The sequence below is a fragment of the Colius striatus genome, chromosome 2 (assembly GCF_028858725.1).
Source record: "Colius striatus isolate bColStr4 chromosome 2, bColStr4.1.hap1, whole genome shotgun sequence".
NCBI lineage: Eukaryota > Metazoa > Chordata > Aves > Coliiformes > Coliidae > Colius > Colius striatus.
Window position 1 is genome coordinate 61,757,800 of NC_084760.1, and position 25,552 is coordinate 61,783,351.

The 25,552-nt window shown below is 36.0% G+C and overlaps 1 protein-coding gene across 1 annotated transcript in view; it reads left to right on the forward strand.

The window, feature by feature from the left end:
* Positions 1–3,048: 3,048 nt before the first annotated feature.
* PDE7B (phosphodiesterase 7B) overlaps positions 3,049–25,552 on the forward strand; it is a 174,023-nt gene continuing 151,519 nt past the window's right edge. Inside the window, exons 1-2 of the mRNA XM_061990732.1 lie at positions 3,049–3,118; positions 3,261–3,375. Of these exons, the coding sequence (XP_061846716.1) occupies positions 3,355–3,375 (21 nt within the window). The 5' untranslated portion in view covers positions 3,049–3,118; positions 3,261–3,354. The remainder of the gene's footprint in view (positions 3,119–3,260; positions 3,376–25,552) is intronic.

Below are 25,552 nucleotides of genomic sequence, written 5' to 3' on the forward strand. Positions count from 1 at the left end.
CAGATTAGCAAAAGTTCTTCCTTTTTCCTTTGTTAGATAGAGCCCATTTCTTCTCAGCAGTCCTTCCCATCCCATCACAGAAGCACATGGTTTTGCTGAGCAAAGTCTTGTAAGCACTGCACAGCCATGCATTATATACATGTATTTTGAGATTATCTTTGTCTAAGTAGAAACTGCAATCAGAAGTGCTTCTAGGCATCTGTATCTTTTCACCCAAGAGACATCTACATCACAAAATACACAGCGAGGACTTATTGTCACATGATTCCTGGAGGCTGAAGTGTCTCCAGCCTCTTTAGGAGAGAGATAATACTAAATCTAAGACTTTATGCAGATCTTGAATGTATCAGGACCCTAATTCATGAATCACAGTGTAATAGAAATAATAAAATTGATGCTAAAATGCAGAAAAATGGGGCAGGGGGAAGGAATTGGAATAGACGTTCAGAAATCTCCTCCTCCCATGGTTCAACCCTAGCTGGCAACTAAGCCCCACATAGCTGCTCATTCACTCCCCTCTGATGGAATGGCATAGGGGATCCAAAGAGTAAAAGTGATAAAGCTTGTGGATTGAGATAATGACAGTTTAACAGGTAAAGCAAAAGCTGCTTTCACAAGCAAAGCAAAACGGGTGAGTAGTTCACTACTTCCCCTTGGGTCAGTTGGAGTCAGCTGTCCCAACTGTGTCCCCTGCCAGTTTCTTGTGCAGCCCCAGCCCACTCACTGGTCAGGGGACGTGATGAGCAGAAAAGGCCTTGACCCTGTGCAAGCACCACTCAGCAGTAATGAAAATACCCCTGAATTATCAACACTGTTTCCAGTTCAAATTCAACACACAGTCCATACTAGCTATTGTGAAGAAAATTTACCCCAGCCAAAACCAGCATATTTAGTCTTACTTCTACACTCCAAAGTACTAATCACCTATATCAAAACAGCTCATGAATGATGGTTGCCTAATCATGCCTTTAAAATCAGCCAGCAATAGGATATTGCAGACTGTTGCAGCCTATATATTTCAGTATTTAACTCTCCTACTTTTAGCTTTTCCTATGTCAAAAAACTTTCCTCTGCTGCACTTTATTTGAATATGGAGAAATATTTATTCCCTTCTCTTTTGCAAATTGCCTGTATCTATACTGGTGAAATAATCTGAGACAGCACAAGCCTGAATGGTGAACCTTGATTTTCTACAATGTCATGGTCCTAGAATGGGACCTCACAGAGTTTGGGCATTGCCCTAATCACTTCCCAAACACAGTTTGAGGCTTACTACCAACTCAAATGCAGCTATGCTGTTGTGAAGGCTGTAAAATCATTTAAAGATTAGATAATATCAGCAGGCCAAAGAATAAACTCCAATATTGTAGAGAATTTTTTAGATAAATATCCCCCTTACATAGTTATTATTTTTTATCAACTCTCCTTTTTTAGACAAAACAATGTCATACTCAGCCTTTCTTCACACGCTCCATATTATTCTCACTGGAACCCATACTGTTTTCAACTGAAATTCCCAAAATCTGAAGTGGAATTCTCAAAGTGTAATATTCAGTTGCCCCATCATCATTACTGAGAGAAAATGAATGTGATGATTTTCTGTGTACTAAAAATAATATTCGTGTTTAGGCTTCATACAGTTCTCCGAGTACAGTCAAAAGAACTCAATGAGTTTTAATTGATTTTTTAAATCTCTAACTTATTTAATACTTTTTAATATATTATTACAGCATTTACAGTACTCTAACCATTTGCTTTGTTGCTGAAGCTGATTACATTAGCAATGATTGCACAGACAGACTTTTCCGTGAGAAAAAAAGTCATTAAATGTTTTGGCCACTTGGGAGTAACATTGCAGTAGCATCAATTAGTGGTCATGGAGAAGCTCCTATTATTCTACTATTTTTGTACCTGTTCTATGAATCATTGACAATTTTTTTTCTCAATAACATCAGCCTATCCACTTTCAAAAACACTTACATGAGGGTTAAAATTAAATATTAGATTTCAATACTTTTTTGGAATGAACTGTGCTTCATAAACCAATCTCTTTGAAAGGAATCCCTAGAAGAGCAAATCAATAAGATTAGAATGATGAAGATAAATAAATAGTTACAGTTGTCAACTGACCTCCTACCAATTATCTTGGTATGTGGCCTCTGTAGTCCACGCTAATTGACCTTGACATACATTACTTGTTTTTTTTAAGCTTCAGCTGCATAAATTCTCCATTGGAAATGATGTGGTGATACAGGAGGGCAGGCTTTACTGTTGCTTTTTGCCTTCTGACATGGGCTGTGGCATGAGATAAAACCCTGTATAGTGGTCTGCAGCAGAGCACAGCTGGGCTGCGATCTGCCAGTAGAGCGAATGGGTGTTTGCCCAGAGCAGCAGAGCTTAAGGGTGACTGCACCTGTGACTTTGATAGGGTAATGAAAGAAGTTTGTTAATTTGTAGTGTTCCCACTACTGACTGATACAGATATGTGTACAGTAGTCTCAGTCACATTTCACCAGATTTGCACCGGTACGACACCACTGAATCTGAGGAAGCAGTTCCTGATTTACTTCAGTGCAAGGGGAGAATCAGGTCTGATTTTGCACCACAGCTCATACAGATAATCCAGCTCTCACTGTGAATATTCTAGGTGTATTTAAGACTACTTCAATATATAAAAACATACTTATAGTCTTTCCCATTTTGTGAGGATATTTCAGATCTTTTTTGTACATCTCATCATAAAATATTTCTAAGTTAAATCCAGATAAATGATGATTCTGGTTTCTTCTGAGTGGGGTAGCCTGCCTAAATCACTGCCACATTCTTCCCATAGTAGCCTTGTAAAATTAATAGCATATGCAGAGGAAAAACTAAACCCTTTGACGTCACTCCTGAAATGAGGAAACATAAACAGAGAAGGCTTCACTCCACTGAGCTGACAGTGCAGCCGCGGATTGGTCTGCTCTCCCGCGCCTGTGGCAGTTGACAGCACCTCCCAGCCCTGCACGGCCTTCTGCTCACTGACACAGGCAGGCAGACTGCAGCAAGCTCAGCTCTACTCCAGCCCTTACACTGGCAGAAAAGTCCACTCTCTTCCCGAGTCTTTTTGCTTCTTAAGGTGGTTTTCTTGTCTGGGTTAGGGGACTTGGGGAGGTTTTCTTTCTTTTTTATTTTTGTTTTTCTTTTGCTTTTTTTTTTCTTTTTGTTTTTTATTTTTGCTTGCTGTTGTTACTTAATTCTATTCCTAATCCTGGATGCAGTTACTGGATTCTGCAGTACAAGTCTTCATGAACAAGCTGCACCGCTTAGAGATTTCACGACATTCAAAGGTCACAGAACTGCCACTATGGTTAAATGTCTTGTTTAATGGTTGAGGTATGTACAGCAAATCTAAAAGAGGCAGCATGATTATTTTTGAAGGGGAACTAAAATTCTGAGGGGGTGAGGGAGATAATACTATTCTTTAGTGGAAAAGATTTTTACTGGTGATTGTTACTACAGCAACCGTTTTTTGAATTTCCTCCCTTTTCCTCTTTATTCAAACTAGATGAAAAATTTAACTTATGTCGATTTAACCATTTGATGGCGAAAGAAGATTGCAAAAAGGATCTATTATTGTAGTCCTTGCTGCCCCCACTGAGAAAAGTGTGATTGTTTTTTCTATATGTTTTCCTGCTCCTGTGTGGCAGGAGAGGAGACCTGGGACTTGGTTGGCTTAGATGAAGGGAGAAGAAAGCAGAAACTCGTTTGTATCCTTAGGGAACTGTGAGTTTGTTTGAGAGTTAGAGGGGAGAGAAAGAGTTGGGAATAAAGAAGTCAGGCAGAAAAGAATATCAGCTTCGTTTTTAGGAGTATATGTACCACATCATTTTCTTTTTTTACTATATGCTCAGATTGCATTACTTAGTTTGGGTTCAAAAGTTCAAAATTCAGCAGCAGCCTGCACTTTGACTTATAAGCAGATCCACAGTGGGAAGTGAGGGAGCTGATTGTCTTATATCAATACCAGTTTTCCAATAGCTTTTAGTACTTAAGCAGAAAAAAGTGAAAATTTTCTTGGAAGTTGATGTAGCCTGACAACTGTTTGATGACATATAGGTTCAATTCATTTTTGAGCTAGTGATCTGCCTTGAATGAGTATTGCAGCATTACAGGGGATAGTGTGTGCTGCAGGAAAAGAAAGCGACTGCAAGCATAAAACTAATATTGTTTTCAGGAGTGAGATTCTAAAATACAAGAGGAGGAGCCACTTGTCAGAGCTTGTGTTTTTGCATGTATGAGTGGTCTTAAAAATAATTTCAGCCAACACAGACAATTTCTACTGTTAATTGGACTAATTTACAGGTATAGTCAATGACTAGTAATCTTCCTATTTTCCCAGTTTGTGAAAGGAGACCTTTTACAGCGCTGTTTGAGATGCTGCTGTGGATATAAACCCCCTGCAATTTGAAAATCTTTCAGTTTAACTTTAAAAACTGTAACTGTAAAAACCAATTCATGTAACAAGAAACAAAACATGAGCATATCTACTCCATGTTATACACCTCAAACAGTTACAAAAATTAGCTACACTAGGCTGAAGCGTGCTAGCTTAAGGACTGCAAAAATATTAGCTCTGAAATGCAGAGGATGTGATATGTGCTGTGAATGGACAATTGCTATTCTGCAGTGCCTAGTGGGAAAACAAGGACTTTGTGTATTGCAAATGCATAACTGCAGCTCCTCCATTTCCTTTTCTGTATCTTCACTGATGACTGCAGAAACAAAGAGGCTTGTCACAGATAAACTCTTTAGTGCCTCATGTCTTTGGAGATATTTGGGGATTTTTTTTTTTCATATCACCCGACAAACCAAAGCCAAGCTTTGTTAGTTGAACTGTTATTCTGCAGTCTCCGTGTCAATCTTTCTTCCCCAGACCTCCCCAAAGTCTAACTACTTGAATTGCCAGCTGTTTTCAAAAACTAAAGCTTTACTTCTCTAGCCTCAAGAAATGTTAATGGAGTATTTGTTAGATGATTAATTAGTAAATTTGGCTAAAGAAAAGCCTCAGTCTATAGGGACTATAGCCTGCTCTGTAAGCAACAACCCTGTAACTACATGAAGATATATAAGTTTCCAAAAGGCAGTCTGTAAGACATTTAGTAGTAAGAATTTCTTAAATTACTTCTTTTGCTAAATACTTACTAGAGAAGCTTAGTTTTTTAAGCTCTATAATCTATATTTTGCTGCATCTGTGTTTCGTAGCAACCACCACTGATGAGACTAATTGTAAATATACTATGTGGACTTCAGTTGAGAAAATAATAATATTATTTTTCTATTTTAGTAAGAAAAGTTTACCTGTAATGCTCTCTCAGAATATTCTCAATTTAGCATGAAGAACAAAATATTATTTAAGGTTGACCTGCCTGCAGTGGATGAAACTCTTATTGACGTTTGCATTCACATTGTCTCAAAAAAACCTCCACTATGTCATAGAAGTTTCATGTGATGAGAATGGCTGCTCATTCTGAGTTTATTTCTGTAGAGTGGACAAGAGTTTTCACTGCCTAAATTCTAGTGATTCCAGGAGATTATTCTGTTGAGTCTGACCTACCATGTTGTAGATCACTTTGTTAAGTTGTGAGGTGTTTAATTCAGTAAACTTGTATATAAATATACTGTTATAACAGCAGCTCCTTCCTCCTCTTCCTCCCTCCTTATAAGCTTTTCCCTTCTGAAACCCAGCCCTCTGCTTGCCCTTACCAGACCTTTAGGTAGATCATTGAAGCAGACTGATTTTCCAATGTCTTCATTGAAATTATAAAGTATAATTGAGACATTCAATCGTACATATCTCCTTTTCTCTCACCCCATGATTCTTCAACCAATAGTTAAAGCATATTTTAATGAGAAACAGTCTGAAAATTGATATTTATAACACATATATGATTTTCTTGTAATTTTTCAGTCTCATAGGAAAAATCCTCTTATACTGGTAATTTCCCTTACAGGAGCTGCACGAAGCAGGAATGTCAGCTGCTAATCAAGCCATTACTGTAACTAGGCTAAAATCTGACATGTCTATCTTTAATCATAATAAATCTTTAAGACTTAATCTATCCTCTAATCAAGCTAGATATATGGCCAAAAGCTTTCAGTGAAGTTGGGCTAACAGAAAAATAAGTAATTTGAGGCAGACATCCCATGTAAATGAGCGTTCTTAGCAACTTACTATTGTTCATCTTTTCTCCAGTTTTGTGCTTGAAATTATTACAGAGCTTCATGTGTTTGCCACTGGGTGAAAGTGAAAGGGACAGCTAGGGTCCTATCAGCTGCCAGAACAAAATTAAGTGTTTTGTAATGAAAAAATGGCTCAGTATTTCTCTTCCCACATCCATATTGGGTGGAAGATGGGACCTTTTATGTTGGAATTATAGCATTCACTTTTCCTGTTCCTCAGACAGAAAGCAGTCTTACCATTGCAAGGACATCAGTTTTTACACTTTCAGTGAAATATTGGCCTTGTAGTGTGAAAATTGCACTTTTCAGTCACAAGCCACAAGGTGTGGAACTGATGCTATTTTGGGTTTATGCCCTGGGGGCACTGGGACACACAAATGTGTAGCGTAAGTGTCCAAAGCAGTTCAGAAGTTCCAATGCTTTTCTTTCTCTGGTCAACATGAGGTGTATCTTTTTAGGCAACTGAAATTGAACAATGGTATCTGAAAAGCCAGGACACAAAGCCAAATGCCACCTATACAGTCAGACAAAGGTGACTGATAACCCTTTTCTGTGATTTTACAGTAAACAAGTAGAAATCAAGAAATAAATTTTCTTTTAGTAGTGGGTATTTGTCAGCTCTGAAGTATTAGCATTGTGTAAAAACTAGAGAGAGAGAATGTATTTGTAGTATTTATCACAAATAATGTAATTGATTTCTAGACATTTCAAATGCAAAGTCAACTTCTGAAAGAATTTTTAGGAAAAAAAAAGAAGTCTTCAGTATCTTCAGAAAACTGTTTAGAAGATATTTCTAAGGCTCACAGGGCTCAAGATCTGAGCTAGTTATAGACAACTATTTTAAATCCTCTGGTTTTAAAGTAGAAAATTAACCAGTCGGTGCCAGATCAGATACAAGAGAGTGGTTTCAGAAGCAAAATTTTGGTGGCAAAATGTAAGTGAAAAATTTGGGACAGAAGCTATTTTCAAAAAACAACATTCAAATGATTTAAGTGTTTCTGTTACACACATTTCATAGTCTGGTGTCTGCAGTCCATTGATGTTGCAATTTTGATATATGTTTTTCAGTTGTTCTGTTCTTTAAAACGTGAACAATATATCATTATTGTTTTATTATGTAAACAGTGTTGTATGATAGAAACCAAACTAATGAAAGAGACCTAATTAGTCTAATTTTCTTTTTCCATTCTTCATCTCAGTGGGAGTTGTGAGTGAGGATGGATGAGAACCCAGTTTAGCTACTTATTTAAGCCACATAGTCTCATGGTGGTATATGATATGGTTTTACTAGCTTACTATCCAGTCAAATAAGACATCCAGGTTGCCTGGATGGATAAACATAGCTGATGATCTCTCTCTCTTAATAGGTGGGGAAGAGCAGCTAGGATTCTCCCAGACACACAGAGAGACAAATTTGTTATAGTTTATCTAAAGAATGATTGCATACAGACACAAACGGCTATTTGAGTAGGTTATTTTTAAAATAAGAAACAAATATTTAGAAAAAGAAAGCTACAGAGGTATTTTTTTCTTTAGCTGGTACGTTTATGGTAGTTTTCCACAAAAATTTCTGGTATGAGAAAACTCACCAACTAATATCTCACTATGGTGTGTGTTAATGCCAGTAGTCTAAGGTTTTTAGAAGTAGGGCACAGAATCTCCTGTCAAACCAAGTTTATCTAATTGTCATAGAGGCAGAAAAATACACTCGTGGGGCAACTGCTGTCAGGACCTGTGTACAGTTTTCTACGTGGTTTGTTTTCCATGATACTAACCCATCTGGCTGTAGAAAAGATGTAAAAGTGAAATTAAGAACCCTCAACTTCAACTAGAGAGCTTCTGGAAGACGATATTGAGCTACCATGTAATCACTTCTACTCCCTTTTGAAATTGCCTTTTAATCCTCCTGAAAGAAAGTGTCTGTATTCTCATGTTTATATTCCCTTTCTTTCCCCTTACCCACCCATTTTCCCATGGCACAGTGTTCTCAGTGCTTGTGAAGACCAGCTAAGCTGGGGCTTGTCCTAACATGAGGTGACAGAGCTACCATTAGTGTTCAAAGATTCATTCCTTGGAAAGACAGATGACAAGTCCTAGTTGTTTGCTCTACTTCACAGACAAGCACATATTGACATGAAATGCCTTAGTTACTTTCCTAAGCATTCAGTTCTCATCCAAAAGGTGCAGTTATTTTCTCCGTCATGTATAGTGATCCTGGTACAGAATGAGATTAGACCACCCCAGATGGCAGCATCTGCTTGATATTTCTGTAGAAGAGCACCAGTTTCAACAAGAAACTGAGGGTGCAGCAGTGTCATGAGCTTTGCTTATGAGTGCAGCTGTACAAGTATACACAGAATATGTGGAAAACCTGACATTTGGGTTTGTCTTTCCCTCAACTTGTCACTTATATTTTGCTTTAAACCCCTAAGAAGGTTAGATAGAATGAGGACCTACTGCACACGAGTCTTCTGGGAAGGAAGAGAAGACTTCACCTAGACACCCAGAGAGACATGAAAGCAGAGGCATCTTCATGGAGAAGGCACATGTCTGGCTTTGTGTTAAATGACAACCACGTTGAAACAGGCTGCTGCCCCTTTCTGTTTCAAATGTTGGGATGTGACTTGGCTCTGTATTACTTATTCATAGGCATTTCTATTTCACACTCTACCATAATATCTGAGTATTTATTAATAACAATGTTCGAGTGACATCAGAATGGCCATCATAAATTCAATCAGGCAGAGTACCTCCAGTTTAATCAGTATGGTCATTAGAAGACTGTAAGACAGACAGGAAAACAATATTTAGTCCTGATTAGTAAAAGAGAATTTACATATCAGCAAAGGAGAGAAGGGAGCTTTGCTTGTGATTTGCTTTCTGTTTTAGGAGATATGAGGACATTGTTATTTAAAAATGCTCCCGAAAAAAGTAGAAAATAATATACTTTAGAGAGAGAACTATTGAAAGTATATTCTCCAAATTATAAAATTATGCTATTAAAAAAAATTCTTGAACAAACTATAAGTGCCAGCTAGAAAGATTAAGGTGGAATGTATTTCTTCACCAAGTGAATTCCTCAGGTGCAGAGTTTTCTTGTTTTTGGAGGACTGCTTTAAGAAGTGGAACAACTGAAAGATAGGAAGAAGACTCAAATTGGGTCACTGTATGAAGGTGTAAAATGACACTGTTCTATTGAGATTAATACGACTTCAACAATTTACATGTGTGAAAGACCACATCTGTTGAGTTTTCAGGTCCTCTAGATGCTCCTTCTCTTCACCAGTTAGATTAAAGTTTAGGCTCATTAGCCTTTTGCCATACCTATTGCATACCAGTTTTCCATAACTTCCTCAGCATTGCAATACCATCAGGCTGCTTTTGATGTCTCAATCGAAGCTATAATTATTCTTTCCCTTCCATCACCTTCTAAATCTTTCTCTTTCCCTTTCTCATAGAAAAAACCAAAAACAAACAAACAAAAAAAATTCCCAGATTTTGTTTGAAATCCCAACCTTACAGCTGAGTTTTGGTTTGTGTGCTAGCATTTGCAAAAGTGTATGTAGCTGTAAAACAGAGGAGGTGATGTCTCTTGTTTTCAGTTTAGACCATGATCTGCTTCAATGGCACAGCTATGTAAGTCATAATTTAAAAAGCCGAGGAAATAACAAGTAAATAGTAACTTCATTTAGGTTGCAACGTGTACTGCACTGCATCACGAAACATTTTTCATGTAGTAAATCTGTAACATCCTGTCTCTTTGAACCACGAAACTATACCTATAATAATAATACCCACCACCAAAATATAACCTCTGTAATAGTATAGTAACGAAAACCAGTGCAATGTGAGGATGAATTAAGTTTGGACCATATGTCAGCATCAAAGCTGATAGAATTGGTCAAGTTTGAAAAAAGCTCAAACTCACTTTAGTCTCCAAATGAAATGGCCAGATCTGAAAAATTGCTGTGCATGAGAGCTTGTCTGGAAAATGTTTTCCCTTTCTACCTCAGACAGAAGTAGCCAACAGTCTGTGGTTTGTGCTCTGAAAAGGGTATGGAAGAAAAACATTCAAGTTCCCTCTCTGCTTGTGTTGGCTTTCCTAGGGTATGTTACCATTACAATGTCCCCCAGGGTTTGAAATCTGTGTTCATGGGGCCTGGCAGACCGAGCTCACAGCCCAGTGCCCCATGCTGAGCCCTATCATGAAACCAGAGCTTCTCCATTGCTGAAGTGGCACATGAAGGTCTTTTTCAGGCCAGATCTCCACCTGCAGCTCCAGGAGTTCTATCCTGAACCCAAGAAGCCTTTCTAATAGGCATTTTCACCAAAGGAGCACCTCCTTCTGAACAGATTTTCTTCCAGTGAATTGCTGATTTTAAGAAGAAAGCTCAGATATATTTTGAGAGGGGAAAAAAAAAATCTCATCTTTGCTACAGACTTCCCCACTTACTCGTTAGGACTGAGAGGCACAGAGACTTTGCTTGCTTTGGGTGCCTGCTAGTGGGCAAAGGTGACTGAAACTCTGGTTCCAATCTGGTGACCATTTCAAAAATTCTGCTTAGATGTTTTTGTTTTACAATGCCTGAATTGAAAGCTCAAAACCCACTGAAGCCTTCAATTTCCAAATTTCAGCAATCCTCACTCTCCTCCCGACAGACCTAGTACTACTTTCATTCCTTTTTTTGAAAATAAGTGGAAAAATATAACAACAATCCATGCTTTATTTTTTTTTATAACTATATAGTCTTGCAGAGATTATTTCTTCATTTTAAGATTGCCTTGTAGTGGTTACACGTTTTCTTCTGTGAAACACACTTGCACACCTACCACAGATGTATTCTTCTCATCCTTCCTTCAGATTTAGCCATTTAGGGCTTCTCTAGCAGAGCAAAGGAGTGTGGGATTCTGTTTGGGTTTTTTTTTTAGTTTTTGCTTAAATACCATAGCAAACATTATTTTAAATCAAATAATATGAGAAAGGGAGGATTATAATGTTTAAACATGTCGTCTACTCAGAAAGCCTATTGAGGAGTAGCCTCACATTCATCTGGACCACCTAATGTGCAACTACAACATGGTCTCACTGCATTAAAATTTTAAAATTGGTATTCACGGTTTAGTTTAAAAAAGCACAAAGTATCGCTTGGCTAATCCTTTTTTTAAATTTTAATCCTATTTATTACTAATGTGAAGCCAGCCTGAGCTGGCTTCTGTTGTTTTCTAAGTAAAAACTAATTCATTTTTCATAAAAGAATAGAGTAGAAAGCATTTAATTTCAATCTGTGTTTGGCATTGCACCTGTTTATGACAGCTGATGAAAATTAGTTTGCAAATAAACACACCATTCCCTAAAAAAGCCTCAAAAGATCCAGTTGTTAAAACATAGAAAACGATTAGCAGAGAGGTCTCAGTGCTATGCAGGAATCATTTAATTGTCATCTGTTGACAGCACTTTGACAGTGACCTTCAACTTTAATATTGGAGAACTTCAAAAGCCTCTGAAGCTACTTTCTAGAGACTTTTTTTGAAAGATTATACTAGAGGGGCATTTGTCCTTTTTGACTCTCTGTTAGTCTCATTTTCTCCTGAGAGCAATTGTCTAAAAATTACCTTTTCACCACACTGATTTATAGGTTCTGGCACAGGAACTAATGCTGTTTCTCCTAGTAGTAGACAGAAAATTAGTCACAATCTGATGTTAACAACTTCTTCATTACCTAAACTGTTTTACACTTTATTAAGTTCAACACAAGCAAATCTAATGTCTTTGAACAAAGCAGAGAGTTCTTGTACATGTTACAAATATATGAGACAATAATTAATTTATAAAGTCACCATTGTGAGTCAGCCTCTGTAGCAAACTAGTATCTGAATTGTGATACCATGGAATTCTGCAGAGAAGTGCCACTTGAGTGCAGCAGAGAGAAAAAATCCTTTTAGCTAATTTACATTATAAAATAAAATATGAATAACACCGTCAACACAGTTGCTCTGATGGTTTCCATTGGGGGATAAAATTTGACAATTTCTACCCTCACATTTGACATACAACAAATTTTCCTCTGCTGACAACAAATAATCTGCACTGTAGCAAGTGATAGTGTGGTTCTGAGGTTTAAGATACCCATGGATTTCAGCAACAAGGAGACCGAGAAAGTTTTTATCAAGAGTCAGTCCACCACTAGATGTTTCTACCAGAACCCTCAGTGATTTTGTAATTTTCAAGTGGCCTCTTAAATTGCCATCACTGCCCTTCAGAGACAAATACCTGCTGAGCAGACAGGTGGTTTACTAATTAAAGTTCCTCTGCCTCTTGCCCGTGAACTTCAGGTAGTGTTCCTGCAGTCTCACTGGGCTGGAAGAGGAACCCATTGGAGTAAAAGGGAATGGCCCTAGTCTTATCCCATCAGATATGAAATAGAGTCAACCTAAGTTGTGACATTATTCTGTATGGTGTAAGAAATGATGAGACATTTTTCATGCTTCACGTATGCAACAGCTTTCACTGCTCTAGAAAAGACTAGTATAAAAGGATGCATTAATGAAAACTATAATCTAGAAATTCTGAACACATTGATGAAGAAAGAAAATGTTCTGGTTTTTTAAGAGAGACTTTACGATTATTGATTTACAAATAGAGACATAGAAACAAAGTTTTAGTTTGACTTGGTAGACCTAGAAAAAATGAGTGGCCGGAGTGTTCAAAAGGGTTGGACATTGCAATACTAGTAACAGCAAAATGATTACCAATTATAATTTTATTATTTTATTAATTTCTAATAAAAATTAAATTCATGCTATTTGCACTTCGCTGGGAGAGGATGAGTTATCTTCAGCTAACCCTCTTCTCTGTAGGAGAACTGTAGAATGCATGCCAGGGGAAACAATTTACATCCATGGTGCTCAGAACTATAAAATCATTTTCTCTAACTCATAAGCATATGTGTTTTCTTTTTCTTTAAATCCTTGAGCTTTTACTTGATACAATATCTCGTCTTCTGTCCATATTTTACATTGCATGCACAACATCTGCTTGCTACTTCTAAAAACTTCCCTTTTTTTCATTTCTTACTTTCTTTAAAATTGTCCTTTTTTCTTTAGAGAGAAGAAAACCAAAGACCAGAAAATTGGCTTATCTTGCTACTACATTTAGATATAAATAATTTCATATCTAACTACTTTTTTTTCAATTGAAGTATCAAAGGAAAGAGAATCTCTAGCCATCTTATTGTGGACCTTTGCAACTACACTGTCCATCTAATTTTGAGCAGATCCTTAGAGGAAGTTGATACATCATTAGAGTAGGCAGGCATAAGGGCAAGGTATGCCTTCGGCTATCTCAAAACATCAGCAAAATTTATGATTGTAATTGACAATGGAGTGAAAGAGGGAAAAGCAAAAAAGATGGTCCGAGACTTTGGATCCCAAATAGGAACACGATATCATGTTCAGACTCATACCAGATGAAATGCTAACCTAGGAAAAATTGTGTTGAGCTAAGAGATTATTTAAGGCTATTGCTCTATGTTGCAAAATGTGTTGCAGTGCCAGTGGAATATGAAAATGTTGTGTGAAGTGTTGTACATTAGTTAGATCAGTTAGACTCTTTTAACTAAAGACATCTCTGTTCCTCACAGATAAAAACTAAGGAAAGACAAGTGTATTAATGACTACTTTTTGGAAATGGCTTCTCTCTCTGTGCATTAATATCTTTTAAAGAGTGAGATTCAAGCTTTTGTCACTGCAGATTTTCTAACTCAGAAAATTAGTTTTTATTAACTTGGAAATTGTTTCATGTTTGAATATAATATTTAAATCTTCTATTCTCTGGGTATGAATGTAGTTATTTGGCTGCAGAACAACTAAATATTTGTGTAAGCAGTTTATGTTGACAGAGTCTTCTACTATGCAAATAAAACAATTTATTATGGAAAATTGCTCTGTATCCTATGGATTTGGAGTTGTTCTTAAACTGAGGATAGAATGACTTCAAGCATCTATTTGAGTTAAAAAAACAAAACAAAACAAACTATGAAAATTAAAGGTTTGATTCACTTACTATACACATATTGAGTGCAAACAGTACCTACCTCCTGCTGAACCCAAAGCAGAGACTTGTTTCAGCAGGCAGAGTGGAAACATTAAATACCCTGGAGCTATGTTCCCTGCCGGCACCTCTACAGCAGAGACTGCTAAATTGTCTGATCCCATAGCTCTGCAAACAGTACACCTTTCCTCAGTGTCATTGGCCATGTCCAAGTCTGCATAGGCTTCAACCAGAATCTCCCTCAGAGAATTTTCTGTTGTCTCTGACCCAAAAGCCCAGGCTCTGCTTCACATTGTGTGGGTAGGGCGTAGGCAGATAGTGAGTGAAAAGGTGGAGGAGGAAGAAATGGGAACGGGTGGATACAGAGAGCAACGGGGAAAAATTGCACTATATCATGATACCTTAACCATCTGTAATAATGCATCCTTCTTCATCTAATACTAAATATAAAGTTGCTGATATGAAGCTTATTTCATCACTGTTTCTTATTGTTTCCATCAAGCCTTTTGACAGGAGGATCTTTTGACCTCCTGTTTTCATACACTGCTTGCCCATAGAAATATTTAATCTGTTCAACATCATGGTACTTAGGGGCTTGGGTTTAATTTTACAGAGATTTCTTTTTGATGGTTGACTGCACACTTTAGGTGACATAAAGGCTGTCTCCAGCAGCACGATAAAGATTGTGTAGCAGACATCTCTGTGAAATTACAATATGAGCTGCTAAGAAACTGAGGATTATCATATTCCTCAACACCTTCCATCCCAAGTGCAATATTTATTTCTTCCAATTTTTCAAAGAAATGATCACATATTTAAAGGAGAATAATTGAGACAACAAATTACAAATAACATATACTGTAGTCCTGGTTTATGCAGTAATGGAAAATATTCACCGCTGAGAATAAGAGAGAAAATAAAACCAAAAAAATCTGAGAAGAATGTTGGAAACTTACAGATTTTACTTCTAGAAGAAAGGAGCTATAAAGGATCATTATTTATTTACTTCAGAACATGCGTTAACCTCACTGTTTCACCTTATGATATCTCACTATATATGAATATCTGGACCATTTACACATTCTTCAAGAGTCTATTACGGCAATTTTGCTTCATATGTGAAAGAAAAATCATGATGGCAGTACCTGCAAATAATTTGTTCAACAACAACAATAATATGGCCATGCATTTTTTTTTCCATAGAGAGAATGGTGATTTCAAATACTCTGAATGCTTTAGATCTCTAACAATATATTTGATCATGTGAATAGTTCTGCATATAAGAGTGTTTGAATACTGAGTAAATTCCAATGCCTGTGCAGGTTTTGACAATACCAGTTCAGCATACCAGCAATGGATTACTGAACTATTGTAACATTTTTAGAAATTCTAATACTTATTCAGTGGGTACATTTTGAAAATATATCTGTGGATTTGAAATATTTGTATATCATTCTGAATTTATAACAGTATAAAAAATTAACTATGATTTTTTTTATGATTTATTAAATACAATTTTTGAAAGAAGTAGGATCTAACTCACATGGTGAAAAATCAGGTCTACGACTGAATGTTTAATGTGTCGAAGGGTCCTGAAAAATCGGACAGAAAGAAAACTTAGCAGATATAAACAAAATTCCCTTCTTAAACACACAAGGAGAAGTCTACTTGGCTTTGTGGTGTATGTTACATAAAGTAAGTAGTATTGTTTCCAGTTTTTGTATTCAGCTCATACCTGAGTCAGATAACAAGCAAATTCCTGCTCTCCTGTTTTATCAACCTGGCCTTGCTGGCTTATGGGTTTTACGTAAATTCTATGTTAATATCCTGGCAACTAATCTCTGCTGCATTTTATTTTGAAGAGCCAAACAATCTCACAGTTCAAGTCCTTCTGGGATCTGCTTCATTCTTAGTGTCTTTCTTTGCTATCTTTTATCCTGACATAGCAAGATTAACACTGCAGCTGTGTAACCTTCACCTTACCTTCCAATAAACATTTCTCCATAAATAAATAAGTTTGACAAAATTATCTCAGCTTCTTGAGAGTAGCACATCAGTAAATCAGGCTACGTTTCTGTCTAGGTTCCAGCTGCTTAATCATACTGAAGAAATCAGTACAAATTTTAAATAAATTTGCCTACAAGCACATGAAATCTAATGAAAACCAGTGAAATCAATTCTAGAAATGGCAATAGCTGCTTTGCAATTGTCACTTAGCTCTCACCTGAAATGCAGATATTCCCTTCTCACTGTTGCTGTAATAATTTTGCTCCTGTGCTAAACCGTCTGACGGTATCTTTCCCTTTAAGTGGTTGCCCTTTGCATCTTCATGGCACTAAGTTATTTTCAGCAAGCTATACTCACAGTGCTGGCAACTGTCCCAGGGAAGCTGTTCTGCCTTGGTGGCATTTGGTACATGGGAATTCCATGGTCAAAGGTTACCCCATGTTCTACATCACTCTCAGAAACATCAAACTAGACTATTAGTGTTTAACAACAAACACTGCATGAAGCCTCTAGCCTTTACAGTCTGTCTCATTCTTTATTTTCCCTGTTCTTGTACCTGCACTCATACCAGCCCTGCTGAAATATTACCTGTGCATTATTCTTGTAAATAACCTTATGATGCAGGAAGCCTTGATAAAATATGCAGATTGACACAGAATATTGTCAATAGCTAGGAAACAATTTGACTGCTAGGAAACAAACTAAATGCTCAGTAAGATTTGGATATTTGTATTCTCAGACCTTTCCACATCTTTAATGTTTTAATATCTTCAGAGACTGATTTCAGTCTGGAAATTACTCTCACTGTCTATTCTAAAAATAAAAAAAAGAGCAGCTTTTTTTTTTGCACAGCAAAAGAAATCTGTTTCTTTGTAAACAGAAATACCCTATCAAGAAGCAACAAATACTACAGAGTAAATATATGTCTCTGTTGCTAAATTTAAAATTAAAAAAAAAAAAAGGCAACTCAGTTTCCATAATTTCATTTTACAGTGAAGTTCCAGTTGTACTTCTGCCCTCTGGAAGTTTAGTCTACAAATCTGTTTAGCTATGTCTTTCAATGACTTTGAAGGCTGTTTGTGAATCGTGTGCTCCCTGATTTTCCTGACCTCAGACCATTATTTGATGAGAAGTCTGCCAGGTTGTGACCCACAGTGTAGGTTACAAGTCACCAAGCAAGTCAAGTGGTGCCACTGGTGGCCTTTGTTAGCCCTTCCTGGCTATCCCTGGGGACTGTTCTGCCCATGGCTTAGGTCTTCTGATATGCCAGGGTGTATCACTGCTCTTTATTAACAGCATCTATCTAATATTATTAAGCTGGTTTGTCTGTTTTTCCCTGATGGGGCAAGTCCTGTACTAGTGAGTGAGGATGGTCGGTCAAAAGAGAATTGTTTGATGAGTAACCTCAGAGATTAACATTCAATAAAATGAGAATGGAGAAAGGAATCAATAAATCAAATGCCAGGGTGAATGCAGGGAAACTGAATTAGTGCCATTAAGTCAGATGGTACCAGAGATTCATCTTAGTATAAATTCAGTAGACATTGACTCTTACTTGATTGTTTGATATTGATCCTTAGTACTAATATACAGAAAACCACAGATCACAATGTTAATTTTCTCTGTTTTAAATGAGGAAAAAATTACACTCCTTTCCATTCACAACAATGCTTGGAAAAGAGTTTATTCCCTAAAACATAAGGTTTTCTAAAAAATGTATTAAACTATCTGTAATTAAAGATTAAGTACATTAATATAAATATACTTTAATTTTAAAAAGAGATATAGATATATATATTCAAGTCATTGCTATGGTTAGCCAGGCTAGCCTTCCAGACCTACTTAGAAACCTTATTAAATCTTTATAAATGGATTTGTTACTTACAGCAGAAAGATAATTTGGAATGCAAATGGGAATTTTTACATGAATGAGCTCAGTAGAACTCTTGTAAAAACGAGTATTGCTAGGCATAGGTTCAATATTACAAGAAAAAAATCACTGATCCATAACATCCTTTTTCTAATACCAGATGTGGGAAGGCTGGAGTGCTGATTTTCAAGTACAGAGTTAAAACAGCTTACAAAATCAGAAGTATTCATAATATCTTGTTACCTTTGGTTTTCTGTGCATATCATAATCATGTCAAATTAGCATTTCGCATAGTTGTTCAGGAACGCTGTTTCTCCTAATTTGAATATAAACATAAGATGGCCACATGGCAGTTAGCAGCAGCTTGCTACAAGATCAGTCCACAGGAGCCATCTATTTCAAAACTACAACACTTGCCTGCAGAGTGCATTTTTGTTTTGCTTTGTTTACTTCATTATCTTTAAGGTTAGGAAGTTCATCTTACTGTGAACCCAGTATTTTTTTATATAATGTTCTTTCAAGTGAAGGATTGACTTGAGGACTGACAGAAAAGATTATAAATTCAAAGTAATTATCATCTGAAGTCATATTTGCTACTGGAAATGTGTAAGAAGGAACATTTGAGATGTTTGCAAATGTAAAGGTAGTAAATTCACATTTGAAAGCATGAATTTGCCTTCCACAGGATCAGAAAGAAATTTTCCATCAGCAGCAACAACATGTGTGGCATCAAGATGTAAATAGATGATTTATAGCTTTATATGAATAAGTCAAAATTCCTTATCAGATATCTGATTTGATGTATTTCTTATCTGGTATGGCTTCCCCAAGTGCAAAGTTATTCCTCTACTGGACAGTTTAATTCTGACATATAAAACTATTTGTCAGATAAACTGATTTAACAGAAAAAAAATCAAATGGCCACATTTGATCAGAAGCAATCTGATCAACACTTTTGTAGACCAGTGAACCTTTCCACTGTGACAAAACATGTCCTCTTTAGATGTTATCCTTTATATTTACTTCATAGCAAAAGTATAACTGAAAATATTGGTAATTTTGAGGAATTCAAACTGTACCTTCATTTGAAGTTATTCTTTTTGGTGCTCTTATGGAGTTAGGTTAAATTTTGAGCCTATCTTCATATGAGTCTTAATTTGATTTAACAAACACTTTTTATGCTTTCTTAATTCACAGTCCTTGAAGGCAAATTCTACTGTGATCATGAGAGATTAATAATTTTTTAACATTTCATGCTATGGAGCACTACATCCAGTTATGGTATCCCTATTATAAGAAAAACTTGGAAATGCTGGAGTGAGTCCAGCAAAGCAGCACAAAGACAAATAAGAACTTGGAGGGTCTGTCAGAAGGGAGAGGTTGACAGAGCTGGCACTGTTCAGCCTGGAAAAGAGAAGGCTCTGTAGAGATCTTATTACTGTGTATAAATATCTGATGGGAGTTGTTAGGAAGACAGAGACAGACTATGGACCAGGCAATCTCCAGTGGTCTCTTCCAACCTCAACCTTCCCGTGACACTGAGCAGTTGGCATGGCACACATAAACACACACAGAGTGCCAAGCCCTGCAGATATGATAGGACTGGCAGCAGGTACGAGCTGTAACCTTAAATGCCAATAATATCATTTAGGAAGAGGACAGGAGCAGCATTCCTCCATTAACAAGTTTTCTGTAATACAGAGGGCCAAACTGGAAAATTATTTCAAGGAAAAGAGAAATTTGTATCTTTAGTTCTTTAGCAAAACAACGCAGATAGTTTAAAGTTTATTTTCATTATGTGTCAGAATATTTTGATGATATTCTGTGACACGGCTGTTGCTGCTATTATTAGTCAGATAAAATTCTGTTTTAGTGCATCTTACCCATTAATTCCCATTCAATAAGGTACTCTTTTGCTAATGGACATTCTAGGTTGTCTGTGCTTTGATATTTTTCTGGCACATCCTTTAGCATACTGTTAGAATTAAAAAGGAGCACAATAGTGAATGTTTCAAATCTAACACATGCTTTCATTCAGTATTTTAGATTATGAATAGAAGCTCCATTTCTTATGATGTTCAAAATAATTTCTGGTACAGGTAATTTGAAAGCCTGATTTTGTTTATGTATATGTATGTGTGTGCATATTCCCAGGCATTGCTACTTACATCTCTTCCAAAGACAGTGAAACACACAGGGTAGCCAGATTATAGTTTTTGCATTATATACCTTTAAAGCTTCTATTTTTTTCAAGCAAGTCTACTAATTGTGTTTGCTAGCTTTATTCATAAGAGAGAATATTTCTGTATCCATTGATTAACAGATTGTATTAGAGGAACAGGGTTACATAAGAGAGAAGTAGAGAAATATCAGTTGCATGTGCTCTGCTTAGCGTACTACTGTAATATTTTTTTATAACTAATAGTGAGTCATAGCTCACAATTCAAAGGTTTACATCCCTGAAAATTTCTAGGACACTTAACCAACACAAATTGAAATTTACTACAAGTGAGGTAAACTGTCCAAATAGTTCGCCTATAGGAACAACCTTGGAAAACAGTATGTTGTCTCCATCAACAGAAAAAGTAGAAAACTTACTTTTGTGTGGCAGCCCTGCTTAAAGGTCTACATTTGAAGATGAGAAGCAACATGTTATTCTGTAAAAATGATCTCACAAAACACATTCCAAGTCCCTTGTTACATTTACCTTTAATTAATATTTTAATTAAAGTATATAAAATTAACGTAATGAGTTTTGTAATAAATCTCCTGTGGACTACAACATAGCCAGAATATCACAATAACCATGAGGAGCTAGCACAACAATAGGAGCCAAAACTCCACAGAACTTATTAAATCTCCTGGCATGTCCTAGTCTGCCCTGTTTGATGGATACAATCACCATGTGATTTATCTTGATCACCAAAGGGCAAGAAATCTTTCAAGATTATGTTACACTCCAGTAATGTGGAGCTCTACATCTATCATCTCAATGAATCTGAGTGGGAGTTGTTCTGTTCTCAAGTCAAAATTATTTTTCTATTTAGACATTACCTGTTTTCTAAGCTGATTGCTATACTGTGCTTACTCTCATTGTTTGGAACCTCTTCATTTGACTTTAGTGTGAATAGTCAGCCAAGAAACTTCTTATCAGCATAAGAAATTGAAAATTTGGATGCAGAACTACAAATATGCCTGTGGAAACTATTAAAACATGTCATTCTGACAATTCTGTGTCATAGCATAGTCAATTTTGGTAGCTACACCCTGTAAAATATACCTAAATGAAACCTCTGAAGGAAATCACACATCTAGCTGATGAACCGACACCTTAACTTATTTCTTAAACCTCATTACAAGATATAGATTGATTGCATTTGCCAATTCTTTGCCTTATCTCACACCTGGTGTTGAAAATATTTAATTTTTTTTGTTTGTAACTCTGCTAGTGGGTGCAACCAGTCAGAAGCTGTGGACAATTTTTTTCTCAACAAGCAAAATTAATTCAGCATTCAATATAGTGGAAGTGAAAGACTATGATTCGATTTGTCTGCTGTCTGTATTTGTATAGCCTACTGAAATTTTAATTTAACACAGGCATACATTGGAACCTTCATCACATTAATATCAGCAACAACTGAGACTTTGTTATAAAGTTACATGGCTACATTTTCTGTCCCAGTGTTTACAGTGTGTTTTAGCAAAAGAATATTTGAACCTTCCAAATATGACTGCATAACTAGTTATAAAGTAATTTATAAATCACGTGGCTGTGCTGTTTGTGCAAGGTTTTATGTAAACAGTATTTTCTGAATTAGTCAACAGGTTAGATGTTGATTTTTTGAAATGTTTCTGTTAGACAAACCCTAAATGTGTTGATCAAGCCACTCAGAGCATATGTATAACAGAATTTTTTGCTTCATTTTTTGGCGCAAATATTATTAACTGAAAAAACACAGTAACAGCAGGCCTGTAGTCATACTAGGTTGAGAAAAGAGAATTCAATTAATGTTTTATGTCAGATTTGACACTAACAGTGATAGACTTACTAGTTCTTGATGAGACAGACTTTTAATACTAGAGCTATGAAAAGCTTTTAAGTCCTACATAACATATTTGTGGTCCTTACACAGCTGTGTTTGACATCTTGAAGAATCTTTAATTGTACTACACTTGTAAACTCTTCTTTGGCTCCTGATTTATTCATTGACAGAGAAGTCTGCTGTGATGAGTAGACAGTATAGCACTATCTCCTTTTTTTGACAGAAAATACAGTAGTGCTATAAAATAGACAAAATCGTTCCTTAATAAGGAAAAGCATTTTGTAATTTTCAACTTCCTGTAATTTCTAGTACATTATTCCATGAACTATTCTAATTTCTTTAGGGTGATGTTCTCATCTGCAGTGTTATTTGTAATTTAAGAGCAGATCCAAAGCCCATTAAAATACAAGTTTCTCTTCAACTTCAGCAAACCTTGAATTATGACTCTTGTCTGAGTATTTCTCACAGGTTCCTGGTAAGGAAAAAATGCCTGCTCATTGTTTATATTGTTTCTTAATAATTGTTGTCATTTTTAAATGACATGTAAATATTGCCATTTACCATATTTGCAGAACCTAGTAATAACATTTTATGCTAGGCACACCCATTTCATTTGCCACATGTGGCTGTGTTAACACTGATGGTTACCACATAACTTTTTTATATTTCCAAGGAGCGCCCCTGCAAAAGTTAATAGGACCTTTACCTGTTGTTTAGGCCTGTAATGTCTTACCAGCTTTGTTGTACATTCTTCCTTTGGCCATGTTTCATTTCATTTGAATTAAGGCTTGCAGAAGGAATGACCTCTATTGCTATACCATAAGTGCTTGGCACTTTTTGAAGTTTTGTTTGTGTGTTTATATACCTTTCCTTAAACAGGAACAAGAACTTTTCCTGGCAGAGATTCACGGTTTCACATTTTATCAGAATTAATTATTTCAACCTCTTGTATTTCTCCATTTTGCTGTGCTTGAGAGTTCTTTGAGAATGTGCATACCTTATATATATTTACTACCTACTTAATACTATCAGCAGGGCTGCTATACTGATATATGCCCAAACTCTTGCCATGGTGGATTCTTGTTCTATATAACAAATAGTTCTATATGGGAATCAGCAGGTCAGTTGTTCATGCCTTTGTCTCCTTCTTACTTCTAATAACCACAACATTTAATAATTTATCCTCTTTTTGGATTTTATTCTGCCATATTTTCTCTGAGATTTCAATTTGCTGTTCCGTATTGTTATCATTGTATTTTGTTTGATGGACAGGCAAAATTCCTATGTCTTCCTGGGTTTTATTGTAAAATTGTTGTTCTCCTACTTCCCCTCACATTTCTTAGCTATGTAAGTAGTCAGTTTTTACTTCCTTAATCTGGCTTGTAGCTTCCTGACCTAGGTTTCGTTCAAGAGTTAACAGATCAGCTAATTAATAGTATAACATCATTTTTTAAATCTGCATCAGCTGAATCCTTATGTTCAAGAGGCATATTCTTCACAGATAACAAATAGATTCCATAAATTTGAGTGTCTTCTGGTCTAGTTTTCTTGATTTTTAATGCCTGGAACTTAATTTCCAAATTACTCTTCTTATTTAGAAATGTATGTGTTTAAAATCCAGATTTCTTAAATGACAGCACATCAGATGAATTTGGGCCCACAGAAAATAATCAATATAAGTTCATAACTAACTTTAAAAAACATGTTTGAGGCATTTGTAAAGCTAATATATATCTCACCTTGAAATCCCTCAGGAGAGAGTGGGATTTTTAATTTTTGTTTAAACTGAAGTAAATAGACTATTTTTTTTTCTCTTTTAGATGCTTAATATTACAGTAGTAATGTTTTTAACAAAGAAAAGAGGATGGATTCCTACATTTTTAAAGGAAAAAAAACCCACAACTCAAACTTAAGAAAGGGTGTTCCTATCTGTTACCAATGTGATTCAGCAAGATGTCCAATCAAGCCAATGGAATAGTAAACAGTAAATTTGTCCAAGCGAAAACAAAAGTAATTTTCAGAAGGCTTCCAGCATATTTGTTGATAGGAGGATAAAAAATGTAAAGATGCTTCATAATTCCACAAGGGGGACCTGCAAGTGGACACCTTCAACTCATAATTCTAGATTTGCTAGCTGCAGCTCACAAAGTAACAGCTGCATCTACATTGCAAAATACCTCCCACACATACATACACACAATGTTTGCACATAATACTTATTTTTTTTCCTTTAATGTGTGGGAATAAATTAGAATCTAAGATCTTACTGCAGAGAAAGTGTGTACTGTTTAGTTTAAAGGCATAAAGATAATACAGCTCCTATAAATTTGATCATGCATGTTGTAAATGGAGGAGAGAATCCTGCAAAAAAAAATCAATCCATTGAATTCAGGTAGAGTTTTATTGAAATCATTGGGTCTACATGATTGTCTTCATACAAATATCTTTCTATGTTGAGCAGTGGTATGCATTAATTAGGAAAGAGCACGTAAGTGGAGTTGTATGCTACGAGTGAGTATAAATGTCTATATGTTATCATATAAAAAGGTACTCAAAAAAGCAGAATCTTAAAATACTTGTAGCTAAGCTTTGCTACAAACTCAGAAGTATGGGATCATGTTTGCCATCTTTGCTGTGTGAAGAACTGCTCTAGAAATTTCTCAAGGGAACATGGTCTGTTAATAGTACTGGATTTTTGAAACTGGAAACACTTTGAAAATGAATGTTGACATTTTCTCATCAAAGTCATTAGCCAAGTATTTTTCCAGGAATGGCTCATCTGATTAACATTCATTTAATTAGTTCATCCATTGCTGCTATCTAAGTATGTAACGACTATAGATCATTGTGCTTTTTGCTCTTTCTAGCTATGGTACTTGTTACTGTAGTGTACTTGCAATTCAAAAGGAAAATCATGTCTCACAGACTACTATGCTCTTATTTCAACCAAAGAAATTGTTCTCCTCCCCAAATTTGACAGGCTTCTTTGCAAATTTTCATTTTAGCAATGTGACAAAGTGCATACAGTCTGCAATGCTTGTTGGAGATCTCTGTTAATAATATTTTATTAAAATAGTTTCAGTGCTCATATGATATTCCCTAAAGATCTTCCAATACAAAATTTTTCAAGAGCTACAGAAACACTTTAGAATGAGTGGCAGGCAATGCTTCCTGCCAGAGAAAACATTTCTGATTTTATTAATGTTGTACGGCTGTTTTAAGTAGCCTCTAAACAATATCCATTGTGGATTTAAACAGAGTACAGTTTTATTAACTTACCCAGTTCAAAGTAGCCGATCAGAGGTTGCTATTGATTTGCAAGATCCTGACAAGCATAAATGATTCATGTTCTGTGGTACT